Raw genomic sequence first — 16,926 nt, 5'->3', positions numbered from 1 at the left:
AATCCAGCCCTGCTTATTACCATAAGCTATCTTGTCTCCCTCTGGGAATTGGGCCGCGTAACAGTCAGGGAATGTGCCCCTAAAAACCCCACATGGGGCTCAGAGACTCATAAGACAAGTCGTCACCTAGGAGGCTGTCCAATAAATACGTAATGCTGTATAGGGGCACGGGGGTTAAGGGGAGCGCTACGCCTTTCTATTTTCACGTGTAAAAGGGTAGGGACCTTCGTCACATAGGCTTTATTGGAAGGGAGGGGGCGTCAAATAACTCAGAATGTTTTGATCATTTTTCTAATTTCATAAATTTAATATATTAGGGTTAGAATAAGGTCATTTGAAATCTGTTCAAAAGAAATCGAATTTTCACGGACGAGAGAGTGTGAGTACATTTCACAGAGAGGGAATTTTCACTGGTAAGAGTCATTTTTCTGGGAAACTAGGGGGCGAATCAAATAAAAAATTTCGCTAAGTTTTCTTCCAATCACACGCAAAAATTAGCACAATTTTGGTTGGAGAATGCACAGCTTTGTAAAAAAATTAAAGTATTTGGGTCTACTCTGCAAGGCCAGAAAGGAGTAACATTCCTCCATCTAGAGGAGGACAGAGAGCTAGGGAGGTTTCGAAATTCTTGAGGCCCACTGCGCGGCGGCGCAGTGGTGCGACGACCGCGGCCCTCTTGGCAAAACTACGAGCTCGACCGATACAATTTAAATAATAAGTACGGATCAATTTTGACATAGATATACTCCAGAAAGCGACCGGCCACCTTTGGTGAAAGGATTTTGTCCAACTAGATCGATTGTTGCATAATGTTCGCAACAAGCGACAACCTTTTTTCTGTAATACAAAATCTAGCCGGTCATTAGCGGGGCGGGGAGCCGCGTACCGGCGGACCGGTTGCCACACCACCGCATGACCGGCCCGGTCCCTGGCGGGATTTTCAACCGGTCCCTCCGGGCGAACCCAACCGGCAGCGAGGGGCGCCACTTCAGGCCTCCCGCGAATATAATATTTTGACTATAAAACGCGGCTCAGCGGCACCGGCTTCACAGTATCCACACCGAGTTTTGCCTAGAAACACCCCGACCCGAACAATGGCGTTTAAGGTACGTTCAAGTGTCTCGCTCCTGTTTTGCCCCTTCAGTGCAGTGACCCATTGGATTAAGTGCAGTGTCTCACCCCCGCCTTCGTCGCTTCGCTCCGACAAAAAGCGGTTCTCTTTGACTCGCTTTCGGTTTCGTCCACGTTGCTCAATCCTCGTTTTCGGTGCAGCTTCGACAAAAAATCCGTCGCCCTCATGAAAGGCTCGTTATTCGCTTTATGGTTTGTGCCTCGAAAAGCGGGCGGTGCATTAAAGGCAGCCGTAAAAGCGAACCGGTTCGCGCTGGGCGTAAAAAAAGTATTCTCGCGAGATAATATTCAAAAGTACACAAAAAATTATCGGCTCTGTTGCCAGGTTTACCCTGAAAACGAGACTTTTGGTTATTCTTTCGGTTGTTTCGTTGGTGCGGTTTTGTGGTGCTTTAGGTCTTGCAAAAGATTACTACGCAAATAATTACTATTTTATCTTTTTTTGACTTTAATTTTATTATGACGTGGGCATTATCGAGGGTGAAGTGTAAAAATGCGTATCTCGGTTGTGGTGATTAAAAATCTCCATTCCTATTTTATTTTGTAAAAGAGGATCGAATCAACATCGTGGCTTGAAATTTTTACAGAATAGTTTTAACACAGAGAAGAATAATCACCAAACTTTTCAAGGAAATTCGATGGGTAGTTTTCCGTTTAGAAGATAAAGTATGACAGGAAGTCTGCAACGCCGCAAATTGACTTACGCATTTTTGCAGTTTCACCATCGATATATAGGGCGGTCGAAGTTTTTCTTCAATACATACGTACTTGTTGTTTTCTTTTCAAAAGCCCCAGGACGTACTCATTGGAGCACGTTGAGGTTGGAAGGGTTAATGGTGTTTTCTTTATTTCAAAGAAAGCTAGTTAAAAGTTGAAAACTTGCATTAGGGCCTTCCAAAACACATAAACTAATGCAAGTTAGCTCGAATTGCGAATTTAAACTTCTGAAGGGGAATGGTTTGAGACTCTTTCAATTTGAAAAAAAAAAAAAAAAAAAAAAAAACCGATACCTCAAATTTCCTTACAAGTTTAAACCAAGTCCGTCAAATAAAACAAGTATACTTAAAAATCATCAAAAATGTTCTTAATCATCAAGGGATAAGTTAATGGCGTTCTTTAACAAAAATAGCAATTGGATCCGAGCAATTATTTTTACGTTCTAATTTATACCTCTCGTAAGATATCTTCAATTTTTTCAGAATTTGATCTTTGTTTCTATTTCTTATTTATTTCGGCCATCATTCTTTCTTCCAAATTATTTTACGTTATCCTCTGAAGTACTGTTTTTAACCTCGGGAAACATACGTAGTGTTTACACTTTGGGATTAATGTCTAGCCTCGCTCCAATGAGTCATTCCTTTTATGAGACCTTACGAGAAGACAACCTATTAGCTTGCTGACAGAAACTGAAATTTAAAACCGCCCTTTTTGATAAGATTTGTAGGGGAAAGAAGTAATTGAACTATAGTGGATTTTAATTGGCCCGAATAGAATAATGATCAGACACTCTCCATCCATTGAGCACCTTCTTCTACAAATTCAATACTTATACATTAATTACAAGGTATTAAAAGCGTTTTAGCAATGAAGGCTTGTCATATCGATGGCTAAAGTAAAAAAAAAAAATAATTCAAAAATCGCGATGGTGTAGGTCACCGCTCAAGTTTGAATTTTTTAAAGGAAAACTAATGAAATTTTCTCAGAATTTTCTTCACTATTTCTAATTCTAAAACGCACACATATATTTTTTATGAAACATTGTAACAAGTTCTTTAAAGAAAATAAAACATAAACGAATACTTTTCAAATTTGGAATTGAGATACGCATTTTTCGCATTTAGCCATCGATTTAAAACAAGCATGAAACAGTGCTTGTATTGACGTATTGTGAGCAATGTGGCAACATTTTTCTGAATGAACTTGTAACTGGCTCCAAAACGTATATAAGCCCTCGCATATAACTGCTCGTGCACACAATACGACATTCAAGAACTGCAATAAACCGCACGGGCTTTTTGAACTAATCAATCATCTACAAGTACTCTCCTTCATTCTTCGTCGAGCAAGGAGCAACGCTCTTTCCTCCTACTGACCAAGTGCGCTATACCCTGCTCAAAGTCATTCGACTCATTAATAACTCGTGTTTTTGTTTCCTCTCACTCCTCAATGAAATTTCGACACTTCAAGATCACGCGTTTAACAAGATTGTCAGAACTCATTGTTTAAAATGAAGGGTTCGACTTCGTGACACATGAAGTTTAGCTCAACCTCTTCCACACCTTACAACCTTATTCCTATCTTGAAGCAGCCTTTGGTGACTATTGGTATTGGTACTATTTGCGCACCATTCATTTAAAAAAAATTGCTGCAGTACTTAAGATGGTTCAAGAGTGCTTTAGAGAACGGTTCCCTATACCAATCTATCAATTGATAATTGCTGAATTTCAGGACATTTCTTAATCATTTCCAAGCATTACACCACGGTGTTTTTTATTTAAAAGTTGACCAATTTTCACACGGACTTTGACCTAGAAACACTTTGAAATAACCATGAATGTACGTTCCAAGTGAACACCGCAAATTGTCTTGCCTTTTGATTCGCGATATTTACTCGTAACGTGCTTTCGAAACAAATTCAAAATGTTTCTAGGTCAACCTTTGGGTGAAAATTGGTCAACTTTTGTACAAAAAATATTGTAATGTGATACTTGGAAATTCTTTAGAAATGTCCTAAAATTCAGAATTTATAAATTGATAGATCGACTACGGATTCGTTCACTAAAAAGCTGAAGATCCACCTCAATGTTAGTTATGATGAGATGTCACCGACTGTGGTCGATAAAATATCCATCAACATTCTTATTTTTCATACTAGGCAGAGTGGAATGTAGAGATGTTCTCTTTTCAGCCCTTAAACGTCAATAACTGGGTACAAGCAAAAATATTTTCAAAATACTATCGCCATTAAATAAATTTTTTCTTTCTCATGGGCGATTTTTTCCCCCGTTTTTGTTAGGAGATAAGGTCGAAGTAAAAATTACTCATAAGTAAATTAAAAAAAACAAGAAAACAGGACTCTTTTTCTTCGACATTTGAAAAGAATCTATGAACAATTCTCAATAAATTTGAAAAAGGTAGTGAAAATTTCAGATCATTTTAAAATATTAGAAATTTCCTAACTTTTTCAGATGTTTCTGCTTTTGTCTTCACCTCCTTCTTTTTGCATCTCTACACTCGTAAAAAAGATTCTACCCACTGAAACTAAAACATTTCCTTGCAGCCCCGCATTAAAAGTACGCCTAAGTTTTTATGTGCTGATAACATGGACGGTGTAAAATAATGTCGCATATTAAGCATTTAAATAAGTACACATAAAACGAATTAAGAAGTCGAGCGAGCTAAGCCCTCGGGGCAAATAGTTGGTCCAAAATTCTTAATTTACATATGAATAATACAACACAAGGGCAAATCGTTGATACATTCTCTAATATTTGGACAATTTTTTTTCAGTTTCCTCAAGTTTTCCTTGAGTGTCATGTATCCAATAAAGAGAATGGAGATACGCTGGCAAAATTTAAAAAAAAAAAAAAAAAAAAAAAAAAAAAAAAAAAAATAATAATATTCTACATGAATTGCTAAAGCACTGACAAAAATTTGTCCCCCTGAATAAATTACAGTTTTTTTGTTTTTGTTCTTTTTAATTGACGAATAATGGCCTCTTTCAAAAATATTCAGGCTGTCTAATTTTTCTCATAATAACATTGCCTCGAGAGGGAGACTCGTCGGAAAATGCACCGTTTGATGGGGTTTTGATCGGCTTGATTCTCGTCCGCAAAGTTATCGTGAATTTTCATTCCAGGTCGTCGAGTTCACGAACTGACCCGGTGAGGGCTCAGAAAGGGTGGTAACTCGAGGGGTAGAAAACTTTCCGCTATTAGAAATTCCGATATTCTACTACCGTAGAAACCCGTTTCTTTGGCTCATGCAACCGCGCATTCAAACCGAACAGAACCAATGAAAAAACTCGGTTGCATGAACCGAGGATACGGTTCCCAGAACCAAGAGAGCGGTCGCATGAACCGAACAATGCGGCCGCAATTGAACACCGTACATTCGGTTCATATGACCGAACTTTTTTACTCAGTGATAATCGAAATCAAAAAGCCTGCGGGCTGATAGTTGAAATTTATAGACAAAGCTATGGACAAAGAAGACATAATGAGTATAGAGCGATCCTATTAGTTGAAATGCGGCTGGTTCTTACAGACTAAGGGGATAAAGGATGAACTAACAATCGGGTCTCTCTCGGATTGCCGTTAGTTCATCGCCTGGCTGACATAAGGGCGTAACTACACATTGAGATGAGCCCAGCAAAGCATTGAGTTGTATGGACGAGAGGGTTCATCGCAGAGTGCAGTTACACCCTCTTGTCAGAAGAGCGACGAATCTACGCTGTCTATTACCTACGTCCTTTGTCCATTGCAACCACCCGCTTCCACCAAGAGGATCCCTCCATCCTTCATGTCTTCTTTGTCTATAGCTTCGTCTATCACTTTCAAAAATCAGTTCGCTGGCCGGCTATTAAGCAGGGAAACATCGTTTGGCAACTTGGGGAATGTGTGACATAAGAGCATAAACGTCGCAGATGTTATGTGTGTCAATAGTCGTGTTTATGAGGAAGTAGGTCTCAGGTAGGCCGGACCGGTGCGGCCCCAAGGTCGTCTTGGACTTTCAGTGTGAGGCTCGAAGAGTGCCCTCCGCCCTGGCACGCAACAACTGGATCATTCACTTTTACTCTCCGTCCAGGGCCGTCACATCGTATGGAAATTTCTAATCGGCTCGTTCGTCTACCCGCACGATTCTCCGTCTTTCCCTCGTCGCCGACAACATTGTTTCGCCGTGATCTCTTTTTGTATTCATGCGTTCAAGTCACCAAGCCGGGTGCGCCGCGCAGACCGCCGCCGTGCTCCGCTGCACTGCGTCATCGGCAATCCGTGCCATCCGTAAGCTCCGCGCTGGGTTAAGATTTCTGGCGGAGGAAAATATCGATGGCTCAAGTCGGAAAATTGATATCTCCATCTGACACCTAAAAACCTCCGGTGAATCCCCCCCCCCCCCCCCCCAAGCGAAATATTTACCACACTGGAAAAAAAACACATTGGATCTAGAGTCCGGACTCTTAAAAATATCGACAAGAAAAAGTACTCTTGATTCAATCAGAAAATAGCTTAAATCAAGAACAAGCCTCTTAATTTGAGCGGATTTCGTTTTGATTCAAGTAAAAATCCGATTGAATCAAAAATATTTTTTCTTGTCAATGTTTTCAAATGTCTAGACTCTAGATCCAATGTGTTTTTTTCCAAGGCAGCAATTTGGTAAAGTTACACGAAAAAAATTAGGTTGCATTTACCATATTCCGGTTAATAAACGACACAACCAGAGAGTATGGTAACGTTCGTCAAAATTATCGTAAAAGCAACACGATTTTTTCTTATTGTGACAATAATTTTGGTGGAAGTTAGCATACTGTCTGGTTCTGCCGTTTTTTAAGCAGAGTATGGTAAATGCTGCCCAATTTTTTTCCGTGATTTTTGAATAAGTAAAGAAAAGTCACGCGAACTTTCAGAATTATGGAAAGGTTGTTTTCATTCTATCAGGGTACATATTATTTGAGGGGCTTGGAGAATGAGGCACATAAGTGCAGTTTTTGATAAAATTGAGATATTCATGACTTCAAATAAAACTAGTCTTAATGCATGTTTCGTGAAAAATTCGCTCCCAAATTTTAATTTTTAAACTTCAAAAAGTTTGAATCTTCTTTCCACCATAAGGATTCATATACATTTGTAATTCGTTTCAACAACCCTTTCTCGTTGTCAATTTTCCTTTGTTGTTTGAAGAAAACAACAAAATAAAACGTGAATCAGGAGGCAAGAAGATTGATAATCTCAAATCAATAAAAAGTTGAAGAAAATTTACTTCTTTTGAAAAAAATAAGACAGGAGTAGAGATTTGCAAGAACGTCAAAATCGAAGCAACGCGTCCTGCACGTTTGGCTATCTATGTACAATGTATGGTGGTGACACGTATAAAATTTTCTTCATTCATTTTCTTCCTTTTTTAAATTTTATTTTTGGTGTTTTAAAGTAAAAATATCAGGATAGAAATCCAGCTGCAGTCAAAACAAAGTTGCACGGTAGTAACATTTTAAAGCATCCCAAATCACTTGAAGAAGAGTTTAAATGTTACTTATCATCAAAAGAGGACTGCAAAAGGAAGGACAAAATAAGCGATAAAGGATAGCTGCGTTTTTTTTTTTATTATATATAAAATTCACAAGTTGGAACCTTCTTAGACAGTAGGTGGGCTCAGAGGCCTACTATTACAGGATGAAGTTATTTTATTTCCTTGGGTTCTAATGAATAGCTTTTTCCCGAAATAAGAGCATAAATGCTAAACTCCTAAAATCAAGTTCATTATCTCGTCTACTAGGGAAAACTTCTGTTTCGTCTACTGTCGTCCGGAGAGTTTCTTTTCGTTTCGTACGCTATTTTTTTAAACATTTATTTTTCTTTATTTATGAGTGGGAACTGGCGACAATGTACGATGAGACGATTCGTGAGGAGACTGCGTGGCGCTCGGAAGCCGGCAGATGCGCAGGTGTGGCGCCTCCGCCTTGCGTTCGATGAACCGTGGACGCTTCCCTGCGCTGCCGCCGTCTTCTTCAAAAACTGCGCGAATCAATTCTAAATTTTAATGATATAATTGATGTCCACATTTCCTTCCTGTGGTCAATTTTCTTAAAAGTAATTGAAAATATTTTCCTGTTGCAGCTTTATATCTTAGCAGCTCTCGTAGCCGTAGCACAGGCTCAATACCCAAGCTACGCCTATGGAGGCGCTACATCCTCCGCCTCATTCTCGCTTGGCCCAGCTAAGGCATACGCTCCCGCCTACGCACCAGCCTACGTCGCCCCCGCCTACAAACCAGCCTACGTCGCCCCCGCTTACAAACCAGCCTACGTAGCCCCGGCCTACAAACCCGCCTACGTCGCGCCCGCCTACCACGCCCCAGCATACGTCGCCCCCGCCTACCACGCACCCGCCTACGTGGCTCCCGCCGCCTACCACGCACCAGCCTACGTCGCCCCCGCTTACCACGCACCCGCCTACAAGGCCCCCGCGTACGCTGCCCCAGTCTACCCTGACGCCCACCCCGCCTACAACTTCGCCTACACCGTCAACGACCCACACACCTACGACGTCAAGAGCCAGGAGGAATCCAGGGACGGAGACTACGTTAAGGGAACTTACTCGTTAGTCGAACCTGACGGTAGCAAGCGAGTGGTGACCTACGCCGACAACGGATACGGTTTCGAAGCCGTTGTCCACAAGGAACCCGGATCTCACCCCGCCTACGCTCCCAAGGCCTACGCCCCCGCCTACGCACCAGCGTACCCCGCCCCCTACCACGGGTAATCAACCCCTGCTCACTCGCTTCGAGTTCCAAGACTTGTCACTCCTCACCTCAGTCACCTCATCCTATTTTGTAAATATATTGTGTAATTATTTGCATTGTATGTATCTCAACGTCGAAAATCGATGAGCTCATCGATTGACGTATTTTGTTGATATTTTATTTATTGATTTTTTTAACCAAATATATTTTTGTGTAAAAATGAGTCTTTTTATTCGTATACGGACTTCGACTAGTGGACCGCGTCATAAACAGAAAGGAACAAAGCCACATCAGCTATTGCCACATTTACTTGGGCAATGTAATTTTTTACATGAAAACAGTTGTGAGTGCTTTTGTGCAAATTTGAGTGAGTTTTCTCCATAGTACGAAGCAAATTCGTCACAAATTTTAAAGGAATCCAGACAAACGTTTTCTCGTAAAAAATTAAATTGCTCAATTAAAGACGAGGCTGATGTGGCTTAGTTCCTTTCTGTTAAACGCTGTCCAAGTAACACAGCATGTTTTAAATTAAAAATGTAAATTAAATGTAAGACCTATACTTAAAGAGCTCGAACCTCAAAAATTTGAATTTTTAGAAATGGGTCAATTGTGCTGGTCAGAGAATCATGTTTTAATGCGAGATTCTTGTGGATTAACTAAAAATAATGAGACCTGTCAAAACAACAACTCTTTACGCAATATTAACCGAGATATCACGCTTTGAAAAATTCGTTTTATGACGTCATCCACCACAGTAGTGGCACTCTAGGTTTCTTCCACCTTCATTTCATCTAAGTTTCACGTTGAGTGCATCACTGCCTGATGAAAGCAAGGTGGAAGAAACCAAGGGTGTCCCTGCCATGGTATATGACGTCATAGGCCGAATTCTCCAAAGCGCGATATCTCGGTCAATATTGAACTAAAACAACTCTGTTTAATTTTACTCGAGGCGCGTAAAATTGTTCCTTAAACTATGTAATTTCAAGCACCTTCTTAATCACAATGTAAACTGTACATGGGCTTTCTCAGGAAAAGAACGGTTGAAGGAACAATTTCGAATACGGCCCTAAAATCAATTTACGTTCCTGTAGCTCATGCATCATTAATACTGACTGCATGCCAATTTTATGATAAAGCAAAAGTAAGAGAATAAGCTTCTAGCCTCATGGCCCTCATATTCTTTGAGGAAGTTATTAAAAATATAGTTTCGGCGCGCCGAACTTTATACGTACATGTGCACTTCACAAACCAAGGGAGACACAAAAAATTCAATTTTTTATCAAAAAACGTAAAGTGTTCCATACAGATTGAGAAGTAATAGCGTAAGATACTTCACAAGGATTAAAGAGCACGAGATATCGGATGTATTATTGGAATTATCTCCGAGATGTGTTCTGAGTTCTGCGTTTTTAGGTGACTTTCAGATATTTTGATACAATCAATGAAGGGCATCTACAGCACCTCATTTCTGCAGCTATCTCAAAACTGCCAAAAATCGAGATACGTGGTTGCGGACTTACACCGTTGATATGTTGTTGAGAATGGCGAAGAGTCGGTCCCATCACCTCCGATTGAGATGAAGCCGCTAATTTAAAACAATACAACAACAACAATGAGTGAATGAATGAAAAAAAAATTAATTAATACTGCCAAAAAAAAAAAAAAAAAAAAAAAAAAGGATAGGGGTTGTTGGTTGATATGAACGTTTCCTATCAATTGTGGTGAAACGCCGATTAATTGAAAATGCTCATATCATCCAACAAATTGGGGTAAGGCCAAAATGTTAGGAGATAAACCCTATCACTTTTTTCCCGATTTTTTTTTCTCTTTTTTCTTAATATGATGGATATTCTGAGTGTTTAGTGCCTGCTAAATGCAGACGTTTTGCAAATTTTCTATTTTAGAGTTCTAAAAAAATGAGTCCAAGAATTGTAAAAATGCCTGTTGTTCGAAAAAAGAAAGGTATGAGGCTATTTCTCAAGGAAAAACTCAAAAATGGAAGTTTTGCTTAACAGAAGAATATACTCATTTAAATCATTAGTGATGTGTTTTCGTTTTAAGATCATTAGAACTTGGGACCAAATTTCCTTGGAATAATTACTCAAAGATTGAGCACCTTTTTCAGTAATAAGCAACAAATTATTGATCGATTTAATTATACTTGACTTCTTGCAAAAAGTAACCAAAGAAAACAGAAGACAAACACAAAAAATCAAGGGGGCACTTTAAATCGACGAATATTTTCAAGTGATGCACCAGTATTGCGACTCACACCACATAATCACCTCGGTGACAATAAGAGGTGAGTTCCATGATCAAACAACACAGAAGATACAAGGACTGCAACGTGTATTAAATACTCTACAATTAAGGAGGAAAGAACAAAAAACAAGCAAAAAACGCATTTACGTGGAAAGGCTTTCACAGGTTACAACGGCTGTCAGCTAAAATGAAGGTTGGAAGCAGTCAATTTTTGGGGTTGCTAGGAATTGCACCACGTTGACCTCGTTCGGTGCCTGTGTGCTGCGGATTGCAGAGTTACCAACGCTCAGGCGAGCCTTTAGCCGATGTCTATATGTAGACATTTCTTTCCATGTAGCGTGGCTGTAAGCGCCTTCGATTATCTCAAATCCACATTTTCGTTATTGTATCATTCAAAATTAAGACACTGAAGTTTTCCAGAAAGCTTTAGAAGTTTGTTTTTCGGACTCAACATTTTAATACAGCACGATAAAGCCAATTTGTCCATGATCATTGAGTACGAAATTTCTATAATCATTCTCCAAATGAGAATATTGTATTTAACTACTAGGTAATGAATTGTGCAGGGTAACAACGTTTTTGGTTTTAGATATGAAATCATTCATTTTAAGTATTAAAGTGCTTTGCATAAACGTATCTGATTACTCGACTCAAAAACCGAACGTATTAGCAATCTGAGTTATTGACAAATAATGTCACTTAATACATTTGACAGTTCTTCTGTTATCATCATCTTTATCAACTCTTACGTAACGTCTAATCCCCATGACTATGACTATCTCGCTGAATGTTATGCGCGTGCTCCCCGTAAAAAAATGTATCCAACTTCAAAGTATTAGAAAATAGTCCCATTAAATATTAAATCATTTTCTTTCACTTTTATACTCCCGGTTCACACCAAATTGAGTTCGAATAAAAAAATATGCTTTGAAAAGTGGGTTCACAAAGTCCATTAATTAAAATTTGATAGTAGATACTTGATTAATAAATTTAAAAAATCCTAGACTTGTGCTCAACGCAAACGAAGATGTATCAGAAATGGGCAAATCTTTCCGTTCTATCGAAAAATTTGATAATGGCACCAAAATCAGTTTCGCAAGGATGTTGTAATAAAATTAAATCAAATATAAACGGAAAAACACCAATCCCTAACACTCAAATCAATCAGTTACAGATTTTAGAGTTTTGCCATAAATGGGTTGATTACAAAGAATGTTTCACGTAATAGCGAGTTTACGGTGAAAAACTAGGGATTACTGTCGGATGATTATATAATCAGAAGAAAAGACTGAAAACAGATGTTTGATGTTATGAAATACTGGAGGGATTTTTGCAGAGGAGACTTGCGAAACGATATAACATGAAGATGAATTTGGTCCACCTTGACGGCCAACAGATCAGAGGCCGCGCTGAGCGATAATTACAGTTTGTTTAAATAATGTAATCAGGCATAAATAAGGTAATCCATTACGTGCATTAAATGATTAAATGCTCGCGAGATGAATAATTACGGCTAAGAACAAAAGATTGACGACTCCCGGTCGAATCTGCAAAGCCGACTGCCCTCCAGCATCGTGCTACGACCGTCGCACAATGGATCGAGTCAATGGGAGAGGTCGGACAAAATTTGGAAACTTTAAAAGCTTAAAACTCTGTTTATACAAAACCTCTAGGTTTTTAAAAGTAGTTTCATTGGTTTTGTCGTGAAATTTTCTTCCAGGAGCACCCTTAAAAGTTCAAAATGTGACGAAGTAAACATCAAAATTTGCAGTTATAATCCAAAATCTCATGTCCGACCTCTCTATTTGACTCGAGCCACTGTGCGTCGCTTGGTGGGCAACTACACATTTTTCCGGGCCAAAAAACATATGTCACGGGCCAATACTACCGTGCTAAGGAAGAACGCCGTAAGAGCCATTAGATGCTGTCGAATTTCCTCTGAAAAATCACGAATTTTCAGAAAAAGTTTTAAAGATTTCTCTTAGGCTTTTTCAGAGGGCTTTGTTTGCAATTTGATCTGAGTCTGAATTTCAAAGAAAACTATTTAAATTTTTTTTTCAAAGATTCATATTTTTCTGCGAGACAATCGGGCATCATACGAATGCTCATACGACGTTTTCCCATTATTTTTCCGCAAGGAAACATGTTTTAACCCCATTTTTTTCCGAATATTTTTCAAACAAAACAAGGTAAAGGGCTGTAGACTTCAAAAAGTTCTTTCTTTTATTCTCTCCAAAACTGACACGACAATCTATAAATTGTGATTTAGGAAGTTGGAAAGATGTCTCTATGAGCTGTAATCATCACTACGGTTCAAAACGGGCTCGATCCAACACTGTTAAAAATCGAGGAGTGAAACTCGGTGCCAGAGTCTATATAGCGCCCGAAACCATCGATTGGCCGGGGGGGCGGGGGGGCTAATCAAGGGGGTTTCGGGGGCTCCTCCCAGAAACATTTCGAAATTTTAAAGCATCTAGTGTGCAGTTTTCAATTTCGAGAGTCAATTTTGTTTTGAATAATGAAGATGTTGCATGTATGAGGAATTTGCGATTTGACTGTTGATTCTTACGTAAAAGTCTATTAGAAACACGATGGTGCCACTGGTTTTCTCTGAAATTAACTCCCAAGCTCAAAAAAAGCTCTCAAGTTGAGGCCAAAATGGAGGGAATATCCCACGCTATCCTGAGAGTCCACATCTACAACAAGACAAACTCTCCATGCAAAGATAGGGAGCAAATACATTAGCAGTGATGCTGTGTTTTCAGTTTTGGAGTCCCCAAATAAAGTGGCAGCCCTGTCAATGTATTTGCTCCCTATCTTTGCATGGAGAGTTTGTCTTGATGTAGAGATGGACTCTCAGGATAGCATGGGATATCCCCTCCATTTTGGCTTCACCTTGAGAGCTTTTTTTGAGCTTGGGAGATAATTTCAGAGAAAACCAGTGGCGCCATCGTGTTTCTCGCGAACTTTTACAGAAGAATCAACAATCAAATCGCAAATTCCTTACAAATGCAACATCTCGATTACCGAATATAAGGCCTCTCCGTCTTCTTTCCTCCATTCCTTCCTCCTTCCTCCTTCCCCTATTCCTTTTTTCTTCCTCCTTTTTTCGAGCGAAAGGGGGGGGGGGGTGCGCCCTCTTCGCTCCATCCCCTGAAACTACCTATGGGTGTAAGTCACTACGTAAGGAGGATAGATTCAGCTTCGCATGCACATAACTCGAAATTTTGGAGCGCTATATAGACTTCGACGTAGAAATTCCTTCCAAAATTTCCAACAGAAAATTTTCACGAGGTTTTTGGCAGATGCCGTGTTACACAAATGACTGGTCGAATCTCATGAAGTTTTGCCTTTTTGCCGATAGAGCAACGATACGCGCAAAGACACGTGCTTCAAAAGTCCGACTGAGCAACCGTTGCGAGAGGGCGACAAGGACTCCTTAAAAGCACCTCCGAAAGAGGCGGAGAGAGCCTTGGCGGCGGACAGAAACATATTTCTGAGCGCTACACCTGTTGGTGTGTCGCCGATGTCTGTTGGCTACAGAAATGCAAATAATTTGCGAGGACATTGGGGTTCGTATGATCGCCGCCCGAGGCGCTAGCGTCGCCCCCGTGTCCCCGACAACTTCCACGAGCCAATTTTCAGGCAAATGCGCTCGAATGGATCGATAATTTCCGTCGGACACGCGCTTGCCACGTCGAAAAAATGGACAAAATTTAACAGAAACGTACAGAGTTACATCGAGTTTGAACAAAGAGAGGTTTGAAGCAGTGGCGTGGCGTGAATTGCGATATATCGATTGTTATGCCCTTTAAACCTATGGTAAAGAATCGATTGTTAAGGTGTTCGCTGCGAACACCCTGTTAATCGATCCTTTTCCATGGGTTTAAATGGCATAACAATTGATATATTGCAATTCACGCCACGCCACTGGTTTGAAGTTTCATTCCTCCGTAAGACTCAGTGTTGGGGACAAAGTTTAACGACTGTTTTTAAGTGCGAAATCTTTATCTCAACTTTTGAATTTTCGACAGGAGGAAATTTACGACCATTTGAGGTGAAAACTACTTGCCGACTCATTTTTTCCAAAATGCAGCTTCTCCGTTTTTTTTTTTTCAAATTTGGTACAAAAGACGCATCCACTCTTCCCTAACCATGTCCGACCTACAGTAGAAAAATATGTGAGATACAGCATGCCCTGCATGCTTTCCAAGGTAGGCACGGAGGTGACAAAAATTCAGAAATTGGATTCTCTGACTTTTCCAGATTTATTTAGACCATTTTCTTAAAAATATCTTTAAAAAAGATTTCGATCCCTGACATTATTAAGACAGTACAGGGAAAAAAATAGTAATTCCAAGATTTCCTGATCTACCTACAATAGACTAGAGGTCGCGTTTAGTAAAACTTTGCCACTTCCGAATATTTAATTCTCCCCTGACTTTTGCACCATTTTTCTCTCTTTCCCACGATTTCCTTGGTTTACCTGACTCACTAATTTTCCCTGATTTCTCGGTTCATACTTGTAGTAGGTAAAAATTTTAGTCGAAGTATTCCGTGCGGAGATGTTCCAATTGCAGTATTTTCCGGTAATTATTTTTCACTCAAATAGTAGTGCTGTAGGCTCTGAGCGGTCGGCTTGAGAGGTCACATTGCTCTCTTAAATTGTAAACTGATGGAAGGCGATGTATTAAGAGGAAAAAAATCTGGCAATTTTGTCGCCACTTACATTGCAAATAATCTCCCGAAGTTGAAATCTTCTCTGAGAGAACTATAAAGAAAGTGGACTGTTAATGTGCAAACTACATGAACCTATTACTGACAGCAGATGACATGTGGTGCGTAAACACAGATAGTGTAGTAGATTGCGAAGGATAAGTCATACACGATGCTCTTTCCAACTATGTGCTTAAGAAATTGTATCAGTGCGAATTGAAGGGGAATTTCTGAGTGGCAATTGAGCGAGCGCAAGCGCAACGCGCGCAGCTCTGGGCAGAAATCATGCGGTTGAGAAAACAAAAGCTTAAGCAACGTACCGTACAAATAGTCTATTTCCTTTTTTATCATGAAAATATATTAAAAACGGCTTATACGTACGTTGACCCATTCACAATCAGTAAAAATGCTCGAGTAATTTACCTGTAACAGAAAGAAAGAAAGGACTGAAATTAGTTTCAGCACTATTAAAAGTCTAAGGAAAAGTTAGAAGAGGAAAATTTTGAAACTAAAAAGATCAATTGACCGAAGATATTTCAGATATAACCTTGGAATGAAGTGAGAGATGAAGAAAATTCATAAATTTATTTAGAGGATGCCTTTGCGACAACGGAATATTTTCACCATAGGTTGAATAAATTTAATTTACTTGACTTAACTTTGAGCTTCTATTTTGAAACTTAATTTTGAGTTTGGTTCCAGACTGCGGGTAGGAGAAAATACCCCAAAATAGTTTTATTGACTTTGATTTCTACGACGAAAGACTGGCATTCTTTGTATTTTCTCTTCAATTCTCATTTGTCTGTTTATATTTGAGACAACTTGCAAAAAGCTTATCGACTTGCTGAAATTGATCGAGCAAGACAAAACATGCAACATTGATAAGTCTAAATGAATAAAATTGCAGGAAACCCCGCAAAGGATCTTTGTTCAAATTTAAAAAAGTTAAAAAACACTCACCTGTACGTTAAACTCTTTAAAATCGGACGCGTTTCGTCCGTGCAGGACGGACATCATCAGCGACTCTTTGAATAGCTCATTATTTAACTCCTTTGAATCTTAAATTAATAAGTCGGATGCAAACAATTTTGCATGCACAGTGATGCATTTTTAAAGTTATTTAATGGTTTTATCTGAAAAACGATCGCCGCGATGAACAAACAATGCTGTTTCCTTGCCCTGATTATTTAATCCAACTCAATTACTCAAGGTAGTCTGAAATATTGTATGAAAGGATCCCTGGAGCAATTCGACGCTGTCGGTATAAAATGATTAACATAAACTCTCGACTAATGACCGTTATTCAGGCAGAAAGGGTTTTGACAGCAAGTCATCAACTCGTTAAATGGGCGGAGCCCC

The 16,926-nt window shown here is 39.5% G+C and overlaps 1 protein-coding gene across 1 annotated transcript; it reads left to right on the top strand.

Annotated features, from left to right (window-relative positions):
* Positions 1-580: 580 nt before the first annotated feature.
* Positions 581-8,809, top strand: LOC109040128 (uncharacterized). The gene is made up of 2 exons (XM_019055942.2): positions 581-1,106; positions 7,965-8,809. The coding sequence occupies exons 1-2, from the start codon at positions 1,095-1,097 to the stop codon at positions 8,607-8,609; spliced, it is 657 nt and encodes a 218-aa protein (XP_018911487.1). The 5' UTR covers positions 581-1,094; the 3' UTR covers positions 8,610-8,809.
* Positions 8,810-16,926: the final 8,117 nt, after the last annotated feature.

The sequence above is a fragment of the Bemisia tabaci genome, chromosome 2 (assembly GCF_918797505.1).
Source record: "Bemisia tabaci chromosome 2, PGI_BMITA_v3".
NCBI classification, from domain to species: Eukaryota; Metazoa; Arthropoda; class Insecta; order Hemiptera; family Aleyrodidae; genus Bemisia; species Bemisia tabaci.
Note: the sequence above shows the minus strand (reverse complement) of the source record. Positions and strands in the feature narration are given on the sequence as shown.